This window comes from Neltuma alba, unplaced genomic scaffold (assembly GCF_004799145.2).
Source record: "Neltuma alba isolate B1F8T4 unplaced genomic scaffold, ASM479914v2 tig00007024_pilon, whole genome shotgun sequence".
NCBI classification, from domain to species: domain Eukaryota; kingdom Viridiplantae; phylum Streptophyta; class Magnoliopsida; order Fabales; family Fabaceae; genus Neltuma; species Neltuma alba.
In genome coordinates, this window is record NW_021634652.1 from 50489 (window position 1) to 70365 (window position 19877).

General features: G+C 33.6%; 1 protein-coding gene across 3 annotated transcripts; it reads left to right on the forward strand.

The window, feature by feature from the left end:
• Nucleotides 1-7833: 7833 nt before the first annotated feature.
• Nucleotides 7834-13741, forward strand: LOC114751691 (protein RDM16-like). Of its 3 annotated transcripts, XM_028940362.1 has the most exons (7): nt 8653-8788; nt 9470-9553; nt 9631-9754; nt 9892-10341; nt 10427-10621; nt 10734-10894; nt 12501-13741. In XM_028940362.1, the coding sequence occupies exons 1-7, from the start codon at nt 8748-8750 to the stop codon at nt 13372-13374; spliced, it is 1929 nt and encodes a 642-aa protein (XP_028796195.1). In that variant the 5' UTR covers nt 8653-8747; the 3' UTR covers nt 13375-13741. The 3 variants fall into 3 exon arrangements, with proteins under 3 accessions (XP_028796194.1, XP_028796195.1, XP_028796196.1); XM_028940361.1 differs by having other exon boundaries at nt 7834-8788; nt 9470-9754; XM_028940363.1 differs by lacking the exon at nt 8653-8788 and having other exon boundaries at nt 9636-9754.
• The last annotated feature ends 6136 nt before the right edge of the window (nt 13742-19877 follow it).

Below are 19877 nucleotides of genomic sequence, written 5' to 3' on the forward strand. Positions count from 1 at the left end.
ACCTATTTGGAGACTTGAGAGAGCACTTATAGGTAATTTAGTGTCCTTGGCCAGCATAATCTATAATTAAAAAGCAAATACAATGGGGATTTAATTGAGTACTTTTAAAATATAAGGGGGATAAATAATCCTAGGTCCCTTTGAATCATTGGAATTGAAGAATCACTTTTGTTTTTGTTAATTTTTAATTTTATAAATAGTTATTTCACTCTTGATATTTGTATTACTCAAATTAAGCGAAAGTGTGATAATCAATACTTGACCGGGTTTTGAAACCAAATTCTCGTGGGAACGATACTCTACTTATCACTTTATTACTTGTGACGACCTGTGTACTTGCGATGTGAACATATATACCCCTATAGAGAGGAAAGTCATGGCTATGTAACCTATAGGTAAATGTCATCACCTCTTATGGCTACATGATGGTAGATAAATGCTTAGTTATTACTATGACATCAAATATTAATGGTTTAGTAGAAGCAGCTCATCGATATTTGATCTAGGAAATTAATTAAATGCTTTAACTTCTGAACAAGTCATTCTATAAGTTAATTTAAAAAAGTTTAAAATTTTTCACAAAATCCACTCCTGATATAGGATCAACCAGTTTTTGGGAGAAGTTTTAATCGAGTTCAAGAAAAATATTCGTCTGTCCCAAGATCAAAGCTGACTTAGTGGTTTAATGGCTAATTAATTAATCCTTATGGTATAGTTATAGTAGGTGATACATTTATCATATACTCCTCTAATCCTATTTACAGGGCATTTTCAGCATGTTTTATACAGACCAAGAAAAATCTTAAATTTCATTAACTCTTATTTAAAATTTAATAACTTTCTAACTTTATCTTTATTTAATATACATTATACCTCATATAAACAAAGTTAACACAATAACAAATGAAGGGTAAAATTATACATCCATACAAAAAAAATTTCTTAGTACCCTATAAATATGATCAAAAAATATTTTCTTTCTTTGCTTTATATATAGGACCAGAGGAGTATAGTTTTCACTTCAGGGATGAAAGAAAGAGATATTATGGTACCCGCCTATGCATCTTTGCAAGTATATGCGAGGAATGATTTCTTGCAATGAGTTCCAGAAAAATATTCTTACAATTTGTAAAATGCAGATATTATATGAGTAAAATATGGCTGTCTAATAATATTCTTAATGATTGATAAAGAAAATGACTTGAAACACTCGTGTTCTTTTACTTCTTAATATGGATATTGTTTATGTATGTCAATTAATTAAAATATCTGACAGCTTAGTGAAACACTAGATATTGTTCTAAATAGATTGATATTATATTGATGCAAATTTGATGAGGGGAACAATTGATTTTATAATCCCTTTCTAGGATGATTATTTGAGGTCTTTTTGGTTCTTGTCATTATTTAGTAGCCTGACTGAACTGGTGAACATATGCAAATGGAATTTATATTTTTCTTGGAGAAAATTATGATTGAACTAGCCGAATTTTTGGTGTTTTGTTGAAGTCCTACCTGACAGCATCGACGCTTTTTAAATTTCTTTCACTTTTCTCATAAACTCAAATTATTACTTAACTAATCTTCATGTGTCTTCATATTAATTTTTTAATAAAAATAATTTTATTTTAATGTAAAATATTAAATGTCAAATATACAAGCTCAATAGGAGGGCTTCATGGAGAAAACCCTCCAAAAAAAAAAGGAGAATAACAAGATAAAAAATTTCAGAAATAAGCTATATTAAATCATTTAAATGGATGGGTGAATGGTCCGAGGTTTAGAAAAGATGTTAGATTTTTTTTTGGCCAAAATATAAAAAACTCCCCTAAACTTTAAGTTGATTGCACACAACTCCCTTAATATATTGAAGTTTAAAATTAACCTCCTTAACCTTTTATTTTTAATCCATTAAGCCCTGTCGTTAGTTTTTCCGTTTATTTGTTAATGAGATTGCCACATCGTAGTAGTGAGGATTATGTGGCATTTAACATGAAATTAAAAAAATTAATAATTGTATATCCAATGATTAAAATGTAATTCTATCCTCTCCTTTTTTTGTGATTGTTTATATTATAGTTGCAGAAAGACGTAGTGATTTAGGAGAAGATAGAGGAGTCGAAGACCAAGAAGCAAGTTTTTGATTTCTTCCTCTGATGCCATGAACAATTCCAAAGTGAGTACCTTTTAATCTTCTTGTTGCATTGGTCATCAACATCATTTCCAGGCTTGCAAATTTCTCAGAGTATCCCTCTCTATAAAAGATGAAACCAAATGCACAACACAAAAATCACTACTTAGATCCTAAGGACACCAAATCTCTCGCTCTCTCTCTTTTGTTTACCCTCTTCCACATCCATAATTGTGGCAGCGCTGCAACTTTTATGGTTAGTGAAATTTCTTCTTTTATCAATGATTTTGAGATCATTTTCTTCAGTGGGTCATCATTTCGTGAGACAACCTCGTGCATCTAGGATTTTGAATTCTTGGCATTAGGGGCAGAAACTACAAACACGAGCTCTTGGGTTTTTGTCACTTCGTCTTTTCCAGAATCACTTCGTGTGAAGCTTTCTAGGGCTTAAACTGAAAAAACATAGATATAAAATTATATTTTGACCAGTCTTTCAAGTTGGGCAAAATTATTAGCCACATGTGATGCCACGTAATTCTCACTATAGTACGATGTGGCAGTCTCAGTTAGTGAGTTAACGGAAAACTAATAGCAGGGTCTCATGGGTAAAACAAAAAGCTAAGGAAGTTAATTTTAAACTTCAATATGTCAGGGGAGTTATGTGCAATCGGCTTAAAGTTCAAGGGAGTTCTTCATATTTTAGCCTTTTTTTTTTAGTGAAGAAAAAATATTATATTTATATAATTAATTAAGGAAAAAAACACCGTCAACTGTTATGATTAAGAAGCGAATTGATTTGTAATTTTTTTTTTGGGCTAAAATATGAAAAACTTCAATGAACTTTGGATCAGTTGCATGTCACCTCTCTAACCTTTAAAAGTTTAAATTAAAGACCCTAATGTCTTATGTTTTGATTATCAACTCTCCTGCTATTAAAATTACCGTTAAAATTAACAGTTTTTATCATATCATATTTTATATTTTTATTATATACCATTTCATTTAAAAAATAATAGTTGGTATTTGACATGTAATTTTATATTTTTTTATCTTTAGAATAAAATATTTAGAAAAACACTTGAAATATTTATTTGACCATGTCTTTTTTAAATAAAAAATTATAAAATGTTTAAGATTACATGGTGAATGTTAAATAATATTTTTTAGATGAAATACTATATAATAAAAAATATACAAATTATGACATGCAAAACATTATTAACGGTAATTTTAATGGCAGGGAAATTGATAATCAAAACATAAAACACATCTAGACCCTTAATTTAAACTTTTAGAAGTTAGGAAAGTGATGTACAACTGACCCAAAATTCAAAGCAGTTTTGCATATTTTAGCCCTTTCTTTCCATAAGTACGAGGCGAGAAGAGAGATGCTTTTGGGCATATCTTTTTAGGGAGAATTACAATGAGGTCCTAAACAAGAAAAACAATTGAAAAACAAGTCTCATAGGTTGTCATTCTCACTGTAGGGCTTGTTATTACAGGCTGCTCAGATTGTTATTGGGACTTTTTAGTAATTATTTATCTTCTGTGAGACTTGAACGTAATTCTCCTTATCTTTTATCTTCTCATTATGGAGTTAGAGTTAGAAAAAGAATGTTAACAAAGGTTAGGCCCCCTTAGCAAGAATCTGACTGCTAATTCATCAATAAATTGAAACCGTGTTTATCATTTTCCAAAAAAAAAAAAAAGCAAAGAAAGAAAGCTCAAAGTCACATGTGATTAGTTCAAGTGAAAACATAGGATGTAAACTTGAACTGGACTAGCTGGTTCAGTTCAAAAACTAACAAACTAGCTAAATAACCAGTCTAGTTAAGCATGTGCATCGGAGTCAAATTTACTTAATGTGATTTAGATTAACCTGGGATGATCCCAGAATAACCTAGCTAACCTACTAGGTTATTGGGTCACACCGGTTATTTTATTTGATTTGGTTAAAAAAATTAACTTTTCAACAAATTAATCTAACATTTTTTAGATTTCTCTTTTTTTCTATTTAGACGTGGTAAGTTCTTGGTTTAATTTTTCTAAACAGAGTATTAATTAAACATTGCTTCTGTTTTATTTATTTATTTGTTTATCGCTTTTCCATCTATACACACAGTTACACACTAAAAACTTGTCCAAGTAAACTTGTGTTTTTTGCAAAATTGTTAAAATCCTTTCAAGAAAAATAGATATAATTGTTGGGCTAAGATACATCCATGATCTTAAAATATTTTTTTTAATAGTACTCAGTATTATAAACTAATTTATAATTCATTTAGCAACCTAAGTTAATTTCTTAGTAGCACTCAAAATCTTAAAATGTTTTTTAGTAATATTTGGTGTATTTTTTTAATTCGTTGAAATTTTTTTTTCTATGCTCAATATCCTAAGTTTAGGCCACTCATTGCTTCTGGGAACAATCTTTAAAGACAATATTATGGCACCAAAAATATTTTAGGATATTGAGTGCAACTGAAAAATATTTTAAGATGCTAGATAAATCATAAATTAGTTTAGGATGCTAAATGCTATCAAAAAACAAAAATTTAGAGTGCTGAATAGTTTTAACCCTTAGTTATTGGATAAAAGACAGACAAGTGATTTAAGATAGTGAATTAAATATTGTTGATTAATTACTTTCCCTACAGTTTTTTTTTTAACCATGAATGATATTTCATTGTGCTACCACGAAATAACATGTCCCAACTACAGCCAATCATTCAACAAGTGATCTCTCCCCTTCAGAATGCTTTTATCAAGGGTCGATTGATTTCAGATAATGTTATATGGTCGTTATTGAAGTTATGACTTGATTGAAATCGACATGCAAGCAAAAAGTAGGGTGGCGTACACTTAAATTGGATATAGAAAAAGGTTATGACAAACTTTCCTGGGATGTTTTGAGAGCAGTTCTAAGTAGAACGTGGTTTCCCCAAAACTAGATTGACATGGTCATGTTATGTGTTTCTTTAGCGTCCTTCCTAGTCTGCCTGAAGGCAAGTACTGTCTTGTGGATACTAATTTTATGCTAACTAGTGAACTCATTACATCTTATAGAGGAGGCCATTATCATTTGAAAGAATATTTAGAAAGAAATCCACCCCAAAATTATAAAGAATTGTTCAATTTGCGACATTCACCACTATGTAATGCAGTTGAAAAAGCTTTTGGCGTTTTGAAAAAAAAATTTGACATTTTAGCCAATTCATCTGAGCCTACTTATGGAGTGAAAGCTCAAATACTTATCATCGGAGCATGTTGTATTTTTCATAACTACTTAATGAGCATAGATGCTAATGAGGATCTCATTGAAGAAGTAGATCGTGAACTTGCAACTCAATTAGAGTCTGATAATAATAATCATGAACGATATGGTGACAATGATGAGGCTGTCCAAGGACAACTAATTAGAGATACTATAGCAAATGAGATGTGGATAAATTATCAAAATAGGCTAATGAGACGTGATGGCTATGTGCCCTGATCAATTTAAAGTTTGTGCTTTGACAAACTTGCTATTTTAAGTTTATTTATAAGTTTATTTAAAGTTTCATATTTAATGTTTTTAAGTATGTTTTAATGAACTTGCTGCTTGCATTGTAGTAGTTTTAAAGTTGGACATTTATATATATATATATATATATATATTGTATTTAGAGTTTTAGACTTGTTGCTTTTAAGTTTTATGAATTGGAATAACTTCTATTTCTCGTATTGTTTTGTTGCTTTTGTAATAGAATGCCACCAAAATCAAACAACAATAAGCAATGTTTGAATTGGACAAGAGCTATGGATGACTACCTTGTTGATGCTTTCGTGGAACAATATAATTGTGGCAACAAAGTAAATGGCACTTTCACAGCCACTGCATATGAGAATATTGTGAAAAAAATGAGTACTTTGCTTAATGTTGAATTGGACAAAGAACAGATTAAAAACAGGTGGAAAATATTAACAAAAAAACTTCTCTGAAATTTATGATATTTTTAAAAATGGATTAAGTGGGTTTGCTTGGAACTCATCAACCCAATTATGGGAGGCAAAAGATCAAGTCTGGGATCAACTTATTGAGGTTAATTTATTTTAACATTTATTGTGGAGCACTCTAATTAACATCTAAGTCTATAATTTATTCATTAATATTAACTATTGGTTGAATTTTATCCTTTGTAGTCAAAGCCCAAAGCTACAAATTCGAGATATATTTCTTTTCCCAACTATGATAAGATGATGACTTTGTACGAAAATGATAGAGCATCAGGGGAGGGAGCTCATACTACAAGTGAGATACGAAAAAGACATCACTCAATCAATGAGAATGACTTTATTGATACATTCAACAACATTGATAATATTGCTCCAATATAATGTCAACATAGAGCATTTTGAAGCACATGATAATAATATCAATAAGATACCTCAATTAGAGTTACAAGTAGTTCATCTAAAAAGAAGCAAAATAGGAATTCAAATAGAGAAAAAGACTCTGACTTAGATGAGATAAAAGATGTTATGTTTTTTTTTTAGTGAAAAAATTTTAGGAAAAGAGTTGGGCTCAACCACGATCCAAGGACAAGGTAACTAATCCTTGACCCCAGCCCTACCCAGTGCCATAGCTTAAACTGGGACGGTATTTGCACCCGTTGTTTACAGGTTGAAGCCTTGGCTTTGAAGATGCCTCCTCTAGGGTCGCGACGTGCTCCAGGGTCGAACCCGCTCCCTTAGTGAGCGTGTCCAACCCCTTCACCTGCTGAACTCACGGACGAGGGGTTAAAAGATGTTATGTTTGAAGTTGCACAAGTTATGAAAGATGCAAATTAAATAATGAGAGATACTGTTAGAAAGCTTCCACAATTTTCAGGCGAACAAGTATGGAATATGGTAAAGAATGTGGCGTCACAACAATCTATATTGCTAAGATCTATAAAGCTCTCATGAGTAATGATGGGCTACTAAGGACATTTGTTGAATGCCCTTGGTTATAGAAATTATGAATGACTTAGGAAATTGACTTATAAATATTTAATTTGGTAATTATTTAGGGACTTTTAATGTTTAGTAATTTTGATGTCATGAATGACTTAGAAAATATTTAGTCTGCCAAAAACTTTGATGATTTTTTATACTTTTTGATGTTAACAATGCAACTTATTTTTCAGTTTGGTGGAGCACATGATATTCATATATATATATATATATATCATTTTTAAATAAATTGATACTTTTTAAAGAATTCATATTTATACCACAAAAATTATGTAATGATATTTGATAATTATGATATAATATTTTTCTCATGATTATTTTATTTTTCTTGATATAATATGACAAGTATATATTCTTTATGATATGTATATTTGATAATGATAAAAAAATATTTTGTATGATATGCATATATTTTATGGATATGTAAATATTTTATATATGTGGGGTAGCTTGTTTTTTAATATTCATAAAATAGAAAATAATAATTTTGATATAAATATTATAATAAAACAATAAAAAAATCTAACTAAAAAATAAGAATATATTTATCAATTTATAATTAGTTCTTTTTTTTTTTCCTCTTGAACCAAATATAAAACATTTCTTTTTTTTTTTTCTCTCTCAAACCAACCAGTACTCATAACCTGTCCTCACCTCTGCTCCCTTCCTTTTGATTAACCTCCCATTTCTTCTCCTCCATTGAACCAAACATAGCCTACTAATTGGCCACCGGGAAATTGACATCCACATCATCATCTCCTAACGGCTTGTAGTGCAGAACGAGCGGGAGAAGAGGATCTCCGAAACCCTAGAATGGACGCACACGTAGAGGAGGGCAGATCCAGCAGGAGAACCCGAGAAGATAGAGATCACAGAGACCGCCACAGAGAACGCGAACGTGATCGCGATAGAGACCACAAGCACCGGAGCTACGATGACGATGATAGGCACCATCGCGATTCCGATCGCCATCACCATCATCGGTCTGACAGGGATTCCAAGCGCGAACACTCGCACAAATCAAGGCGTGAAAGATCACGCGAGCTGTCGTATGATTCGAGGGATGAGCGAGAAGGGAGCAGGGATGGGGTTTACGATAGAGATGGGAAGCGTGAGTGGTCTTGCGAGCCTGGAAGTGAGAGAGAAGGAAGCAGAGAGAGGCCGAAGCATCGGGCGACGAAGCGTGAGGAATCATACGAGGAGAGGGATTCAGACCATGAGTTTACGAGTAAGCGGGAAAAGTCGGTGGAGACAGGGCACTCATCGTATTCGCACAAGAGGAAGGAGAGGGAACACAACGAAGATAAGGATAAGGATGATAGGGAGGAAAAGAGAACTAGGGTTTCTGAAGAGAGGAAGGAAAGGAGGAGATTCGAGGACAAGGTTGAGGACGGCAGGGAGTTGAATGGTGGGGCCAGAGAAGGAAGGAGGGAGAGGAGGAGGTTTGGTGATAAAGTGAAGAGGGAAGAGGATGTGGAAGACAATGAAGATGGAAAGCAAGTGAAGGTTAAGTATGGGGATAAAGTGAAGAAGGAAGAGAATTTGGAAGACAATGAAAATGGGAAACAAGTGAAGGTTAATGAGGTGAAAGTGAAGGAAGAACCCGACGACCAGAAGTTTGACAATGCCCAGGGTTCTGCCCATGGAAATGCCTCAGTTGGAAATGTGAGTTTTTCCCCCCAATCCTTCAACGATAGGTTGATAATGTTTCTGTTTCCCAATTCTCTGCTCTCGCAGTCTTTTGAAATCCCAAAAATTTTTAGTTGCACAGTGTTGTCTGTACTTGGATGGATGCTTTGTAGATGGTTGTGTATAGGCTTGTGTGTTGTCGCCCAACTCCATCTGCATAATGCCATAATGCCTTTGTGTGCTAGATTTGAAATTTGAGACTTAAGATTAGAATATAGCTTTATTTATATTTATATTTCTATAGTATAATGACTGGAAAAATGTTTAATGCTTGTCATATCCCTGCATTTTTTTTTTTTGCTTTACTATGTCAATACTTTACTAACGTGATACGAAGTTATATGTATTAATGTCATTATAGATTATAGATGGCACGTTTAATTATTTGACGATGTTTTTGGAATTGGTTACTGCTCAATTTCTTGTGTTGAATAAGAAACTTGTTTTTTATTTTCTCCTTGATTCTTTGGTTGACTGTCAGTTTCGCAGACATGTTCTTTCACCCATTGATAATTGGAAGAATTTCTGTTTTGGATGAAACTTGAAATACAATTATTTGAATGCCAGTTTTGCTCTTTCCTCACAATTGTAGTATGTTTTTCTCTTTTATTCTTTTTGAAATGTCCATCATCTACTGAATATTATTTCATTTTTCAGGGTTTTACCCTGGGATCTCATGCTATCACTTCAAGGAGTGTGCCTGAAGCATCTATGGTTTCTAGTCCTTCCCCTTCTATCAAGGTATCTACGATTTCTACCACAAATGAAAATAAGGGCGTTAGTATTACCGGATCTCATGAGGTTACTGGAAAATCTAGTACAGATGGGTCATCTTCAACTACTGGAAAAAGTGGAAACATCTCTCTTGATGCCTTAGCGAAAGCTAAGAAAGCTTTGCAAATGCAGAAGGAGTTGTCAGAGAAGCTAAAGAAAATTCCTCAGGTAATGTGGCGATTATCTAAAATCTTTTTGCTCGTTAGTGTCTGCCTTTAGTTATTTCTGGACACTATCATAGCCTTTGGGAATTAGTTTTACATATCCATCTGAATGCATTAATTAGTATGCTTTTGATTTTGTAGTTGAACAAGAGTTCTACCAAGGTGGAAGGAAGGACACAATTAGGTTTACAGGATGAATCTAAGATGCCTTCTGTTAGTGCTGGAGTGGCAGCTATGAATGCCACAACAGCTTCTGCAGGGTCTGTTGCAAATATTTCTAATTTTCCTGCAGCTGCAGCTGCTGCACAGCCGCCTACTGTTATGTCTGCTGCTCCTGCTGGTATTGGTACTCTACCTAACTATGAGGCTGTCAGAAGAGCCCAGGAGCTTGCTGCCAGGATGGGTTTTCGCCAGGATCCACAATTTGCTCCTCTCATAAACATGTTTCCTGGGCAGACGGTAACAGATATTACCGTCCCACAGAAACCCACCAAGGCCCCTGTTCTTCGTCTTGATGCTCAGGGCAGGGAAATAGATGAACATGGAAATGTTGTTAATGTGACTAAGCCAAGTAACCTTAGCACGTTAAAGGTGTGTGGTTTTTTCAATATTTGAGTAGTTGGCCCTTTCCTGTTGGATTCATATGTTAATGCTTGGATGATTTTGAACTTTTCAGGTTAACATTAACAAACAGAAGAAAGACTCATTCCAAATATTTAAACCTGTGTTGGATGTCGATCCTGAGAGTAATCCCCATTTTGATGAAAGAATGGGCATCAACAAAACAAAACTCCTGAGGCCCAAGAGGATGAGTTTCCAGTTTGTAGAGGAAGGAAAATGGTCAAAAGAGGCTGAAACAATAAAATTGAAGGTCCCTCTTCTGTTCTATTTTGTTCCCCGCTTTTATCTATTGGGATTTTCCCCTTTTTTTTTTTTTTTAAATTTGACATATTAGTGAGATCCTGTTAATGTGACTCTTGCAGAGTAAATTTGGAGAAGCTCAAGCTAAAGAACACAAAGCAAAGCAAGCACAATTGGCTAAAGCTAAGGCAGCACCTGATATAAATCCAAACTTAATTGAAATAACAGAAAGAGTAGTAATCAAAGAAAAACCCAAGGAGCAAATTCCAGAAATTGAGTGGTGGTAAGTTGATGGACACTTGGACTATCTATTTTTCAAATATTCCTGCCTGAGAAAGCCTAGGGGTTGCGACAATGGTATGTAGTACAGAAATTTGAGTAATCAAGAAAGATTAAGTGCATGTCTAGGTTGTTATTATGACCCTTCCTGAAAACTTCCTATTCCTAGTTACCATTGTCTATTACAATTTGATGGAAACATGGAACCTGGGATTGTATTTATCAATCGAAAATACTCCTCCCCAGAGTGTAGGTCTAATGGAGGTAAACCTAAATAGAGAAAACGTGCTCTACCCTATGCATTCGAGAGGCACAGGAACTCTCCCAATACACTCACCACATTTCTCATACTCTTTGCAATAACCAGGCTCCCTGTTATATGGCCCCTCTCTCACTAACTGTGAAATGGAAATTACCATAAATACCCACACATGGTTCGCAACCTTTATGTCAATATTTCTCCACCATATTCAGATATAGCCAACCTAATAGCTACTATCCTTCCACTTTTGTGACACATCTTTCCAATAGGTCTTATATTCTGTTACCTGCACGTATTGATTTCTTTTCATGTTACTTTTAAGTTTGTATGGATGTTTTTTTTTTTTTTTTGGGGTCATATTTTTATTGTTTCTTATGATATTTGCCGCACTTTAATGATGGGATGCATGGCCTCTATTGCATCAATGGTATTTATGGCTAGGCTGAGGGCTAGCCATAAAATATAAAAAAGAGGCGCAAGCTCTATCTTCTACGACCGTGTTTGTTTTTCTCATATCTTCTTTTTATATTTATTGAAAATGGTTTCAATATATTGACCATAATTAAAAAAAAAAAAAAAAACAGAGAAAGAAAACGGTTTCAACTTTCAGCATAGTTTTAGTGAAGGCATTTTCAAAATTAGGTTAAGAAGTGAACTGGGCATTACAGCAAGATAGTTAAAAGTGAAATGTTTCCTGAAGGCTTTAGAACCTAAAATGCCTTAGGCTAGAAGCAGAGAGGAATTGCATGTCCAATTAATACATGGTGCTAAAGCAAGGAACAATATGCTATGTTCTGAAAAATAGACACGTAACATTTGAAAAATAATTTGACGTGAATTTGAACAAAAACACATAATAATATTTTAAAAACAAACTTTTAACTCTTGAGGCTAGGTTTGGGTTGGGCTTCTGGGGTTGGGCTTCTGAGGTTGGGTTTTATAGTTTCATGTTTTGTCTTATTACTATTTTGGTTTTATCGGATTGGACTTGTAAGCTTTTGTTGGTTGTAGTTATAGAGGCTTCAAGGTTCATCCCTGTACCTTGAACTTCGAAAAAGCGCCAAAAGAGCCTGCCTTATGGCACTCGATTTAGGGCAGCACCTCGAGATAAATATCATCTTTTTTTAGCATCATAGGCATTAAGGAGAGTACCTTAATAGTTTTGAAAAGCCAAATGACGGTAGATTCAAAATTTATTGCTGAAACAAAACTATGAACGATTGTGAGGGCTTGCATGTTTAATTTGATCTTTAGCAATGACATCGGTGACTATTGCCTGGGGATCATTGTCTTCTTTTCTGCTGATCAATATTTACTAAGATTCACTTCTCTTTTCTGTGTTGATCAGGGACACGCATCTTTTGCGTTCTGGAAATTATGATGACATTGCTGATGGAACCATAAGTGAGGATAGGATAAAGATGGAAAAAATTACTATTTATGTTGAGCATCCCCGTCCAATTGAGCCACCTGCTGAGCCTGTTCCACCCCCACCTCAACCTCTAAAGCTAACAAAGAAAGAGCAAAAGAAACTCCGTACACAGAGGCGTTTGGCGAAGGAGAAAGAGCGGCAAGAGATGATTCGACAGGGTGTCATAGAACCCCCCAAACCAAAAGTAAAGATCAGCAATTTAATGAAAGTTCTTGGCTCTGAGGCAACTCAGGATCCTACCAGGCTGGAAAAGGAAATACGTAGTGCTGCTGCTGAGCGGGAGCAGGCTCACATAGACAGGAATGTTGCTCGCAAGCTTACTCCTGCTGAGCGCAGGGAAAAGAAGGAGAAGAAGCTTTTTGATGACCCTAACACTGTGGAGACACTTGTTTCAGTTTACAAGATCAACGACCTTTCACATCCTAAGGCTCGCTTCAGAGTTGATGTCAATGCTCAAGAGAACCGTTTGACTGGGTGTGCAGTAATTTCTGATGGTATTAGTGTTGTAGTGGTTGAAGGTGGGAGCAAGTCAATTAAGAGGTATGGGAAACTCATGCTTCGTCGCATTCATTGGAGTGAATTTTCCAAAGAGGACGAAGAAAATGAAGAATCGGATGATGAGAAACCTGTCAATAAATGTGTTTTAGTGTGGCAAGGCAGTGTTGCCAAACCAAGTTTCAATAGATTTTTTGTCCACGAATGCATGACTGAAGCAGCTGCCCGTAAAATTTTTGCTGATGCCGGTGTTGGTCACTACTGGGACCTTTCAGTGAACTATGTAGAGCAATAGAAGATGGCGTGTAATTTTGAAAGCTGTTCAAGCATCTTGTCTTCTAGCTGCCTTGACTCCATAGTGGTGACTGATGAGTTCTACAGTTTGCAATTTGCAATATTATATGATAAACTATCAAGGATAAGATAGTTGCTAATGCTCCCTTGTTTCTGAAGCTCAATGATTAGATTTGGTAGTTGTAATCGTTTGTTCAGTGATTGTGATAATGTCCATTCAATTCAAAGTCTTTGAGGATTAATTGATCGTGTGTGATGTCACGCTCATTACATGTTCCTCTAATTCAGGACTTGCAGCCACATGTTTCCCAATTTGTATAGTTTCTATCTCGGTTGCTCTTCAGGAAATGTGCTGCTAATTTCCTTTTTATCTGTGTCTTGTATGCTCTACATAACCAAGGCGGCGATGCCAATGAATCTATATCTATGTGATAAAGTTTTAGCTTTTCGCGAGTTTTGTATACAAGTCATGAATAAAGCAGCAACTAAGCTTTTCATACGGCGGAATCTAGTTGAGGAATGTTACGCTCTGGTAGGGCTCAGCATTTTAAGTGTGAATCTTTATTATTATTATTACTTTTTTTTTTTGAGTTAAAAGGGCGGACACTGTCGAGGTTGAATCCGCTGACTTCAACTTAGGGGAAGTTTATATATTACTAGGCTATAAGTCCGTTGACAATATGGATCTTCTTATAAGATGACATGTTATGCATTTGAAAGCTACTGTTTCGTTAAGGTCTGGGAAATGAGTTACTTTTTGCGATATTAAATAAATAGTTAAATAAATAGTAGGCCAATGAAGGAGTAGCAAGTGAAGTGAGGTTCTGTCATTTAATTTCTAATGCAATCCTTACAATTTCGTCTGGATTCTAGCTTTTTCCCAAGGGCTGATTTGTAATTGTGACTTCCAGAACTCTGTTTTTTCTAGTTCTTTTTCTCCTTCTTGCCTTGTACTTCGTCGTCCCTTCTTTTGCTCCCAGGTGTTGGCATGCGATAGAACGAACTTGTGATGATGACGAAGATGTAGAGGGGAAGCGTCTTGCAAGCACAATTTCAACAGTAGAAAATAAAATTACAATTCTCATCAGTGTCGCGGTATTTTTGTGAGAAATTAAATGCGGGTATCGTACGCTGCGTGTAATTTCAGAAATAAGACCTATTTTTTTTACTACTGATAAGTACAATGGCTTACTCCGAAACAATCTAAATCTTGTAAAGCCCTTTTCTATTGGTCCTTCTCAAATTTGTAACTTTGTTAACCTTCACCTCAATCTTCACATCTCAAATTAATGTTATTGAGATTTCTTTTATAACTCGAATTAAATATTTTTAACAAAGAATAAATAATCTATTTTATATAATATCACCATTGACAACATAAATGTGCATAAAGGATTTTGTCAAGTAAATTTCTCTTTTATCAAGTCAACAAACGATCATTGTTAACTCCCCCCCCCCCCCGGCTCCCAAAAAAAAAAAATACAAGTCTATGGACAAGGAGGCGTTTTACAGCATTATTTGACACCCAAGTTAAGATAGTTTCATATTTTAGAACATAGGTTACAAAACTTCATGTTATTGTTCATCCTGCCATTCCAACAACACAATCCTCATGATTCTGTTGATAGCATGATTTTACCAAAATTCTACAATGAAAAAAGCTTTCTCAAGCATCAATTAATTGAACAAATCTATCCAAGTGGTAGAAGCATTAGGCTTAAAGTAAAACCAACATATAATCACTATTAACACTAAAAGAAGATCATAAAATGAGTAACCTAGAACAAAAGGTTTAGCTACTCGTAGTTTGGGGGGGGGGAGTACAGAAAAACTAAGAAAGAGGATCAAATCTCTGTAGTCCTTCAATCCCAAGCTCCCAAACCCTCAAAATCCCAAGTCTTAGCACCATATAGCTCTCAAAATGCTGTTCCAAGTCGTTTTGTTCTCTCTGTAATCAAGTCGAAGATGGTGTCTCAAATTTGCAGGAAAGTGAGAGATGACGGCTTCACTTGGGAGTGGGAGAAGCCGGGGAACCACGAACAAAAGTGGCACAGATTTCTTTCTTTGTTTTTGTTCGAAAAAAAATCTATTTTCTATTTTGAAAAGAAAAATTTTAGTGAGGATAATATAGTGATTTTAAATTTATAGTTTGACATTTGGCCTCTCTAAATAATTACAATTTTTATGATCCTCTCTAGTAAATATTACTTTCTTTAGTCCTTTACTCTAACTTTACCATAAAAGTTTATATTTATAAAATTAACTAAATTCGTAATATGTTAATCGATTTAATGGTATAAAAATAGTATAATATGTATTAAAATTATTTTGTAATTTTGAATAAAGATATGTCATATGTGATTAAAAAGGATCATTATTAAGTAATATTTGTGTTAAGAATGGATATTTTAGTCAAAATAACGGGTCAACATTATAATTTAATAGTCAACTAATGGTTGAGTGGATGAAAGTGGAATGTCAAACTAAAAGGAAGGTTTTTTGTACAGCATATATTTTGATTTTAAGAAAAGTCTATATAGGTTTTCAAAATAAAAGTGAGATCTCTATAATTTAGGTTAAATTGAGATAAGGTTAATATATTTTACTCATATTAAAAGTATTCTTTTTAAAAGGACTATATTAATTCAACGAAAAAAATCTCAAAAATTTTTAAAATAATGGTTCAACGTTATGATTTATGCATTTTGAATGCAGATTATGCTACTTTGTTAGGATTCGAAAGCAACAAAAGCTATTGTTATGCCTTATAACCTATATGGAGAAATAGAAGTAAATCTTGAAGCCTTCTTAAAGGTGAGTAATCTTAGGTTACTCTTCATATCAAGTGAATTGCAAAACGCTTTTCTAGTTCATTAAAGGTTCATAAAGGCGCTGGAGAGATGTGTGTCTGAAAATCAAAGTCAAGCTTTTATAAGTTAAAAAATTGGTTAAGTACTTACTAATTTCTTTTTTTTTTGGGCGAAAAGTACGTACTAATTTCTTCAAATTTAAAAACTTATCATATAAAATAGTTAATGATGTAAATAGAATTATGGATATTATTACAAGAGTTATCAATCACGGTACGACTATTAGAAACCCCTAAAAAAAAAAAAGAGTTGCTAGAGCTCCAGCATCGATTGTGAGCTAGTTGTTGAAACTTCGGTTTTGGAGGCTTTTTTTGTTTTTAAAGAAAAATAAAAGAAAACACTGTCAATTCACCAACATTTTAAAATTTAATTTAGTCATTATGATTAATTTGGAATTTCTCACCTTTTGGCCTTTTGAAATTCAAACTATAATTTTTCTGGATTATTTCCTAAAATTTGTCAGACTCGTATTACAATATATATCACTAATGCAAAATATAATTTTAATGTCTAAATTCGCAAAGTAAAGATGTAGTCCACATGCAACATTCTTGTGGAGAACCGAGTGAGAGTTGCAGGACACATGTTGCTAAGGAAGTCTGGGCATAGGATGTTAGACAATATTTAGTTGATACTAGTTTCGGTACTCATCAAAATAATGAGCACTATAATATTTATTGTTACGGTAAAATCTACACTATTCAGATATAGTTTTAATAGTTTAGATTATAAATTTTCAATTAATAATTTTTAAATATAAATTATTTTTTTTAAAAAACTGAGTTAGATTATTTATTTTGGAATATCTACCTATTAAAGAAAAATACTTTTTAAAAAATAATAATAGGAAAAATTAAATCTCAGCCATCCATATTAAATTTAAATGGTTGAGATTTCATTAGTATATGGATAAGCCCATGGATGAGCCCCAAAAGTGTTTCCATGTTTAGCCAAGTTTTCTTGGGTTTATATTTTTCTTTGCTAGTCTGCAAGGTTATTATCTAGAAAAACACCATAAATATAGTCAACGTCATATTTATAAATAAATTAACTATTTTTTTTTCAATTTCCGCATGATGAAACTTGTTCGACACAATATGAATGTGTGTATGAAAATTTCTGAGCATTACATCACTGTATATATGAAAATAACCAAATTTTTGTTGCTGACAACTGCAATACGTTGTAATTTTCTTTCATTTTTCTCACAATTTCAACTTATTACTTGACTAAACGGTGCTATTTACAGAAAAGAAGTCACTTGTCCCGAGTCATGCATTACCATTTTTATCTCGGCTGTCTATCTGTGAATGTGTGTGAATGCTGATCTCATGGACCAAAAATCCGGTGGTATATATGCCAAAAGGGACCAACACACTGCTGTTATGAAGGCAGAGAGGTCATTTTCCCTTACTGTCATGAAGGCCTTGTGCAAGAACTTAATGAGAGGCATAAGTTGAAGATTTTCATCACATACCCGATCTTTTTGATGCCATACATGCCTTTATGGCGCAGAGAGTTTCTGAACCAAGATTTGGGCAATTTATCATATTTATCACTCTGACTATATTGTTCATTGGAACTTGCTTCAATGCTCATTATTTTAATGAGCACTTTAAGCTCATCAGATCTGAAAGTCGTCCGGATTTGATTTTCTTTTTATTTTGTTTATTCAAAATAATTATTTTAATATATATAGAATCTAAATCTAAAATAGAAATAATATCTTAGCTATCATTATTTCAAAAAATCATTTTTTCTATTTAAAAATAATTGATTAAAAATTTTAAATCCGGATCATCCAAATGAGATATGGACATTTTAAATTTGATGAGTTTAGAGTGCTCATCAAAATGATGAGCAGTAAAACTGATTCCACTATTCCTTGGTTGGTTCAACATAACTGTTGTCCTATTCGCCGTGTTGAGCTGCCACCTGCAAGACAGGGTAGTTCCCATGGTGGAAGTCGCGGAGGTAGGAATGTCAGTAGCAGCAATATCCATGGTAGCTGCAGGAGACAGAACCAAGGAAGGAGAAATCCACTATTCCACTATCAAATTGGTGGCCATTCTGATCTTCTGGTTCAAATACTAGTCATGCTTGATCACTAATGCTTCAAGCTATGTGAAATCTGGCTGTCTAATAATGATCTTAATGAATGATATGGAAAATGACTTGAAACACGTGTTCTTTTAATTTCTTAATATGGATATTATATATATTTATATATATAATCAATTAAAATATATATGTGATAGCTGAGCGAAATGAATTTGATATTAAACGTAATGGATTTGCTGCAGTTGATGCAAATTTGATGTGGAGAACTTGAGTTTCCAACTATTCCTTTCATTATGATGATGATTACGAATTTTTTTTACTCTTGTCATCATGAAATAGTTTGACTGAACTAGCTAGTGAACATATGCAAATGGAACCTATGTTTTTCTCGGAGAAAATTATGATTGAGCTAGCCAAATTTTTGTTTTGTTCAAGTCCGATCTAACAACATAGATACTTTTTAAAATTTCTTTCACTTTTCTTACAAATTCTTAACTAATACTTCATTTTGTTGGTTCTTTTGGTTGTTGAGATGAAATTAATGCAATCTATATTTTTTTTTTGAATAAAAAGCAATTATATTACAAAGTAAAAGATAAAATGTTTTAAATATAAGTTTAATGGGATGTTCTTATGGAGAGAACTACTAAAACCAAGGAAATATCATTAGAAAATAGAAAAAAATATATGATAAAAAATTCATGATATGAGCAATCTGTATTAAATAATTTTTGTAGAATATGAAATGAAATGAAAGTGGTCTTTCAACATATTTAAATGACCGAGTGGTCCGAAGTTTAGGAGAAAAAAAATGTTAAATTTGATATAACTAAATTTGTTAGCTATTATGATTAAAAAAACTCAATTTGTAATTTTTTTAATGATGAATAGTAAGAAGAAAAATTTTGCTTTTGGACACACCCCTCATCTTCTTATTACGGTGAGAGAATTAGAAAAAGAATGTTAACAAAGGTTAAGCCCAGTTAGTAAGAATTTCACTAATAATTCATCCACAGATTGAAATCGTGTTTTCACAGATAATCTATGATGATTTTCAACAATTAAAAGAAAAGCTGATAGTTGTATCATTGGTTGATAAATACGACAATATTTCATGTTTCAAAATAATTGTCACTTTGGGCATATGAAAAAATGCGTCACTTCGGAGTTGTGTACATAGACTAACTACCTGTTTGGATCAGCATTTGTTGGGCCAAGAGTCACTTAATCTGAGCATAAGCCCGTTTGGACAATGAGAGACTGTTTCGGAGAGCTTTTGGGCCATTTCACTTCAGGGCCGAAAGCCAGATTAAATTGTTCGTTTTGATAGCCTGGGGGGCCGGGGGGAGCTTTTTTTAAAATCAGAATTGTGCTCATGGATCATTAGAAAAATAATTACATGTCAGATGATTTGTTTTTCCTCACTCCTCCTCGGTCGTTCCCCATATGCTCAAACCTGTCACATGTCGGATCTGCAATCTCCCCCTGGAAGCCGTGGTGGCCGGGCGTCTAAGCAATGTAGGTGAGTTGTCCATGCATATATTGGCCTCCTAGTACAATACAGTCTCCAGTT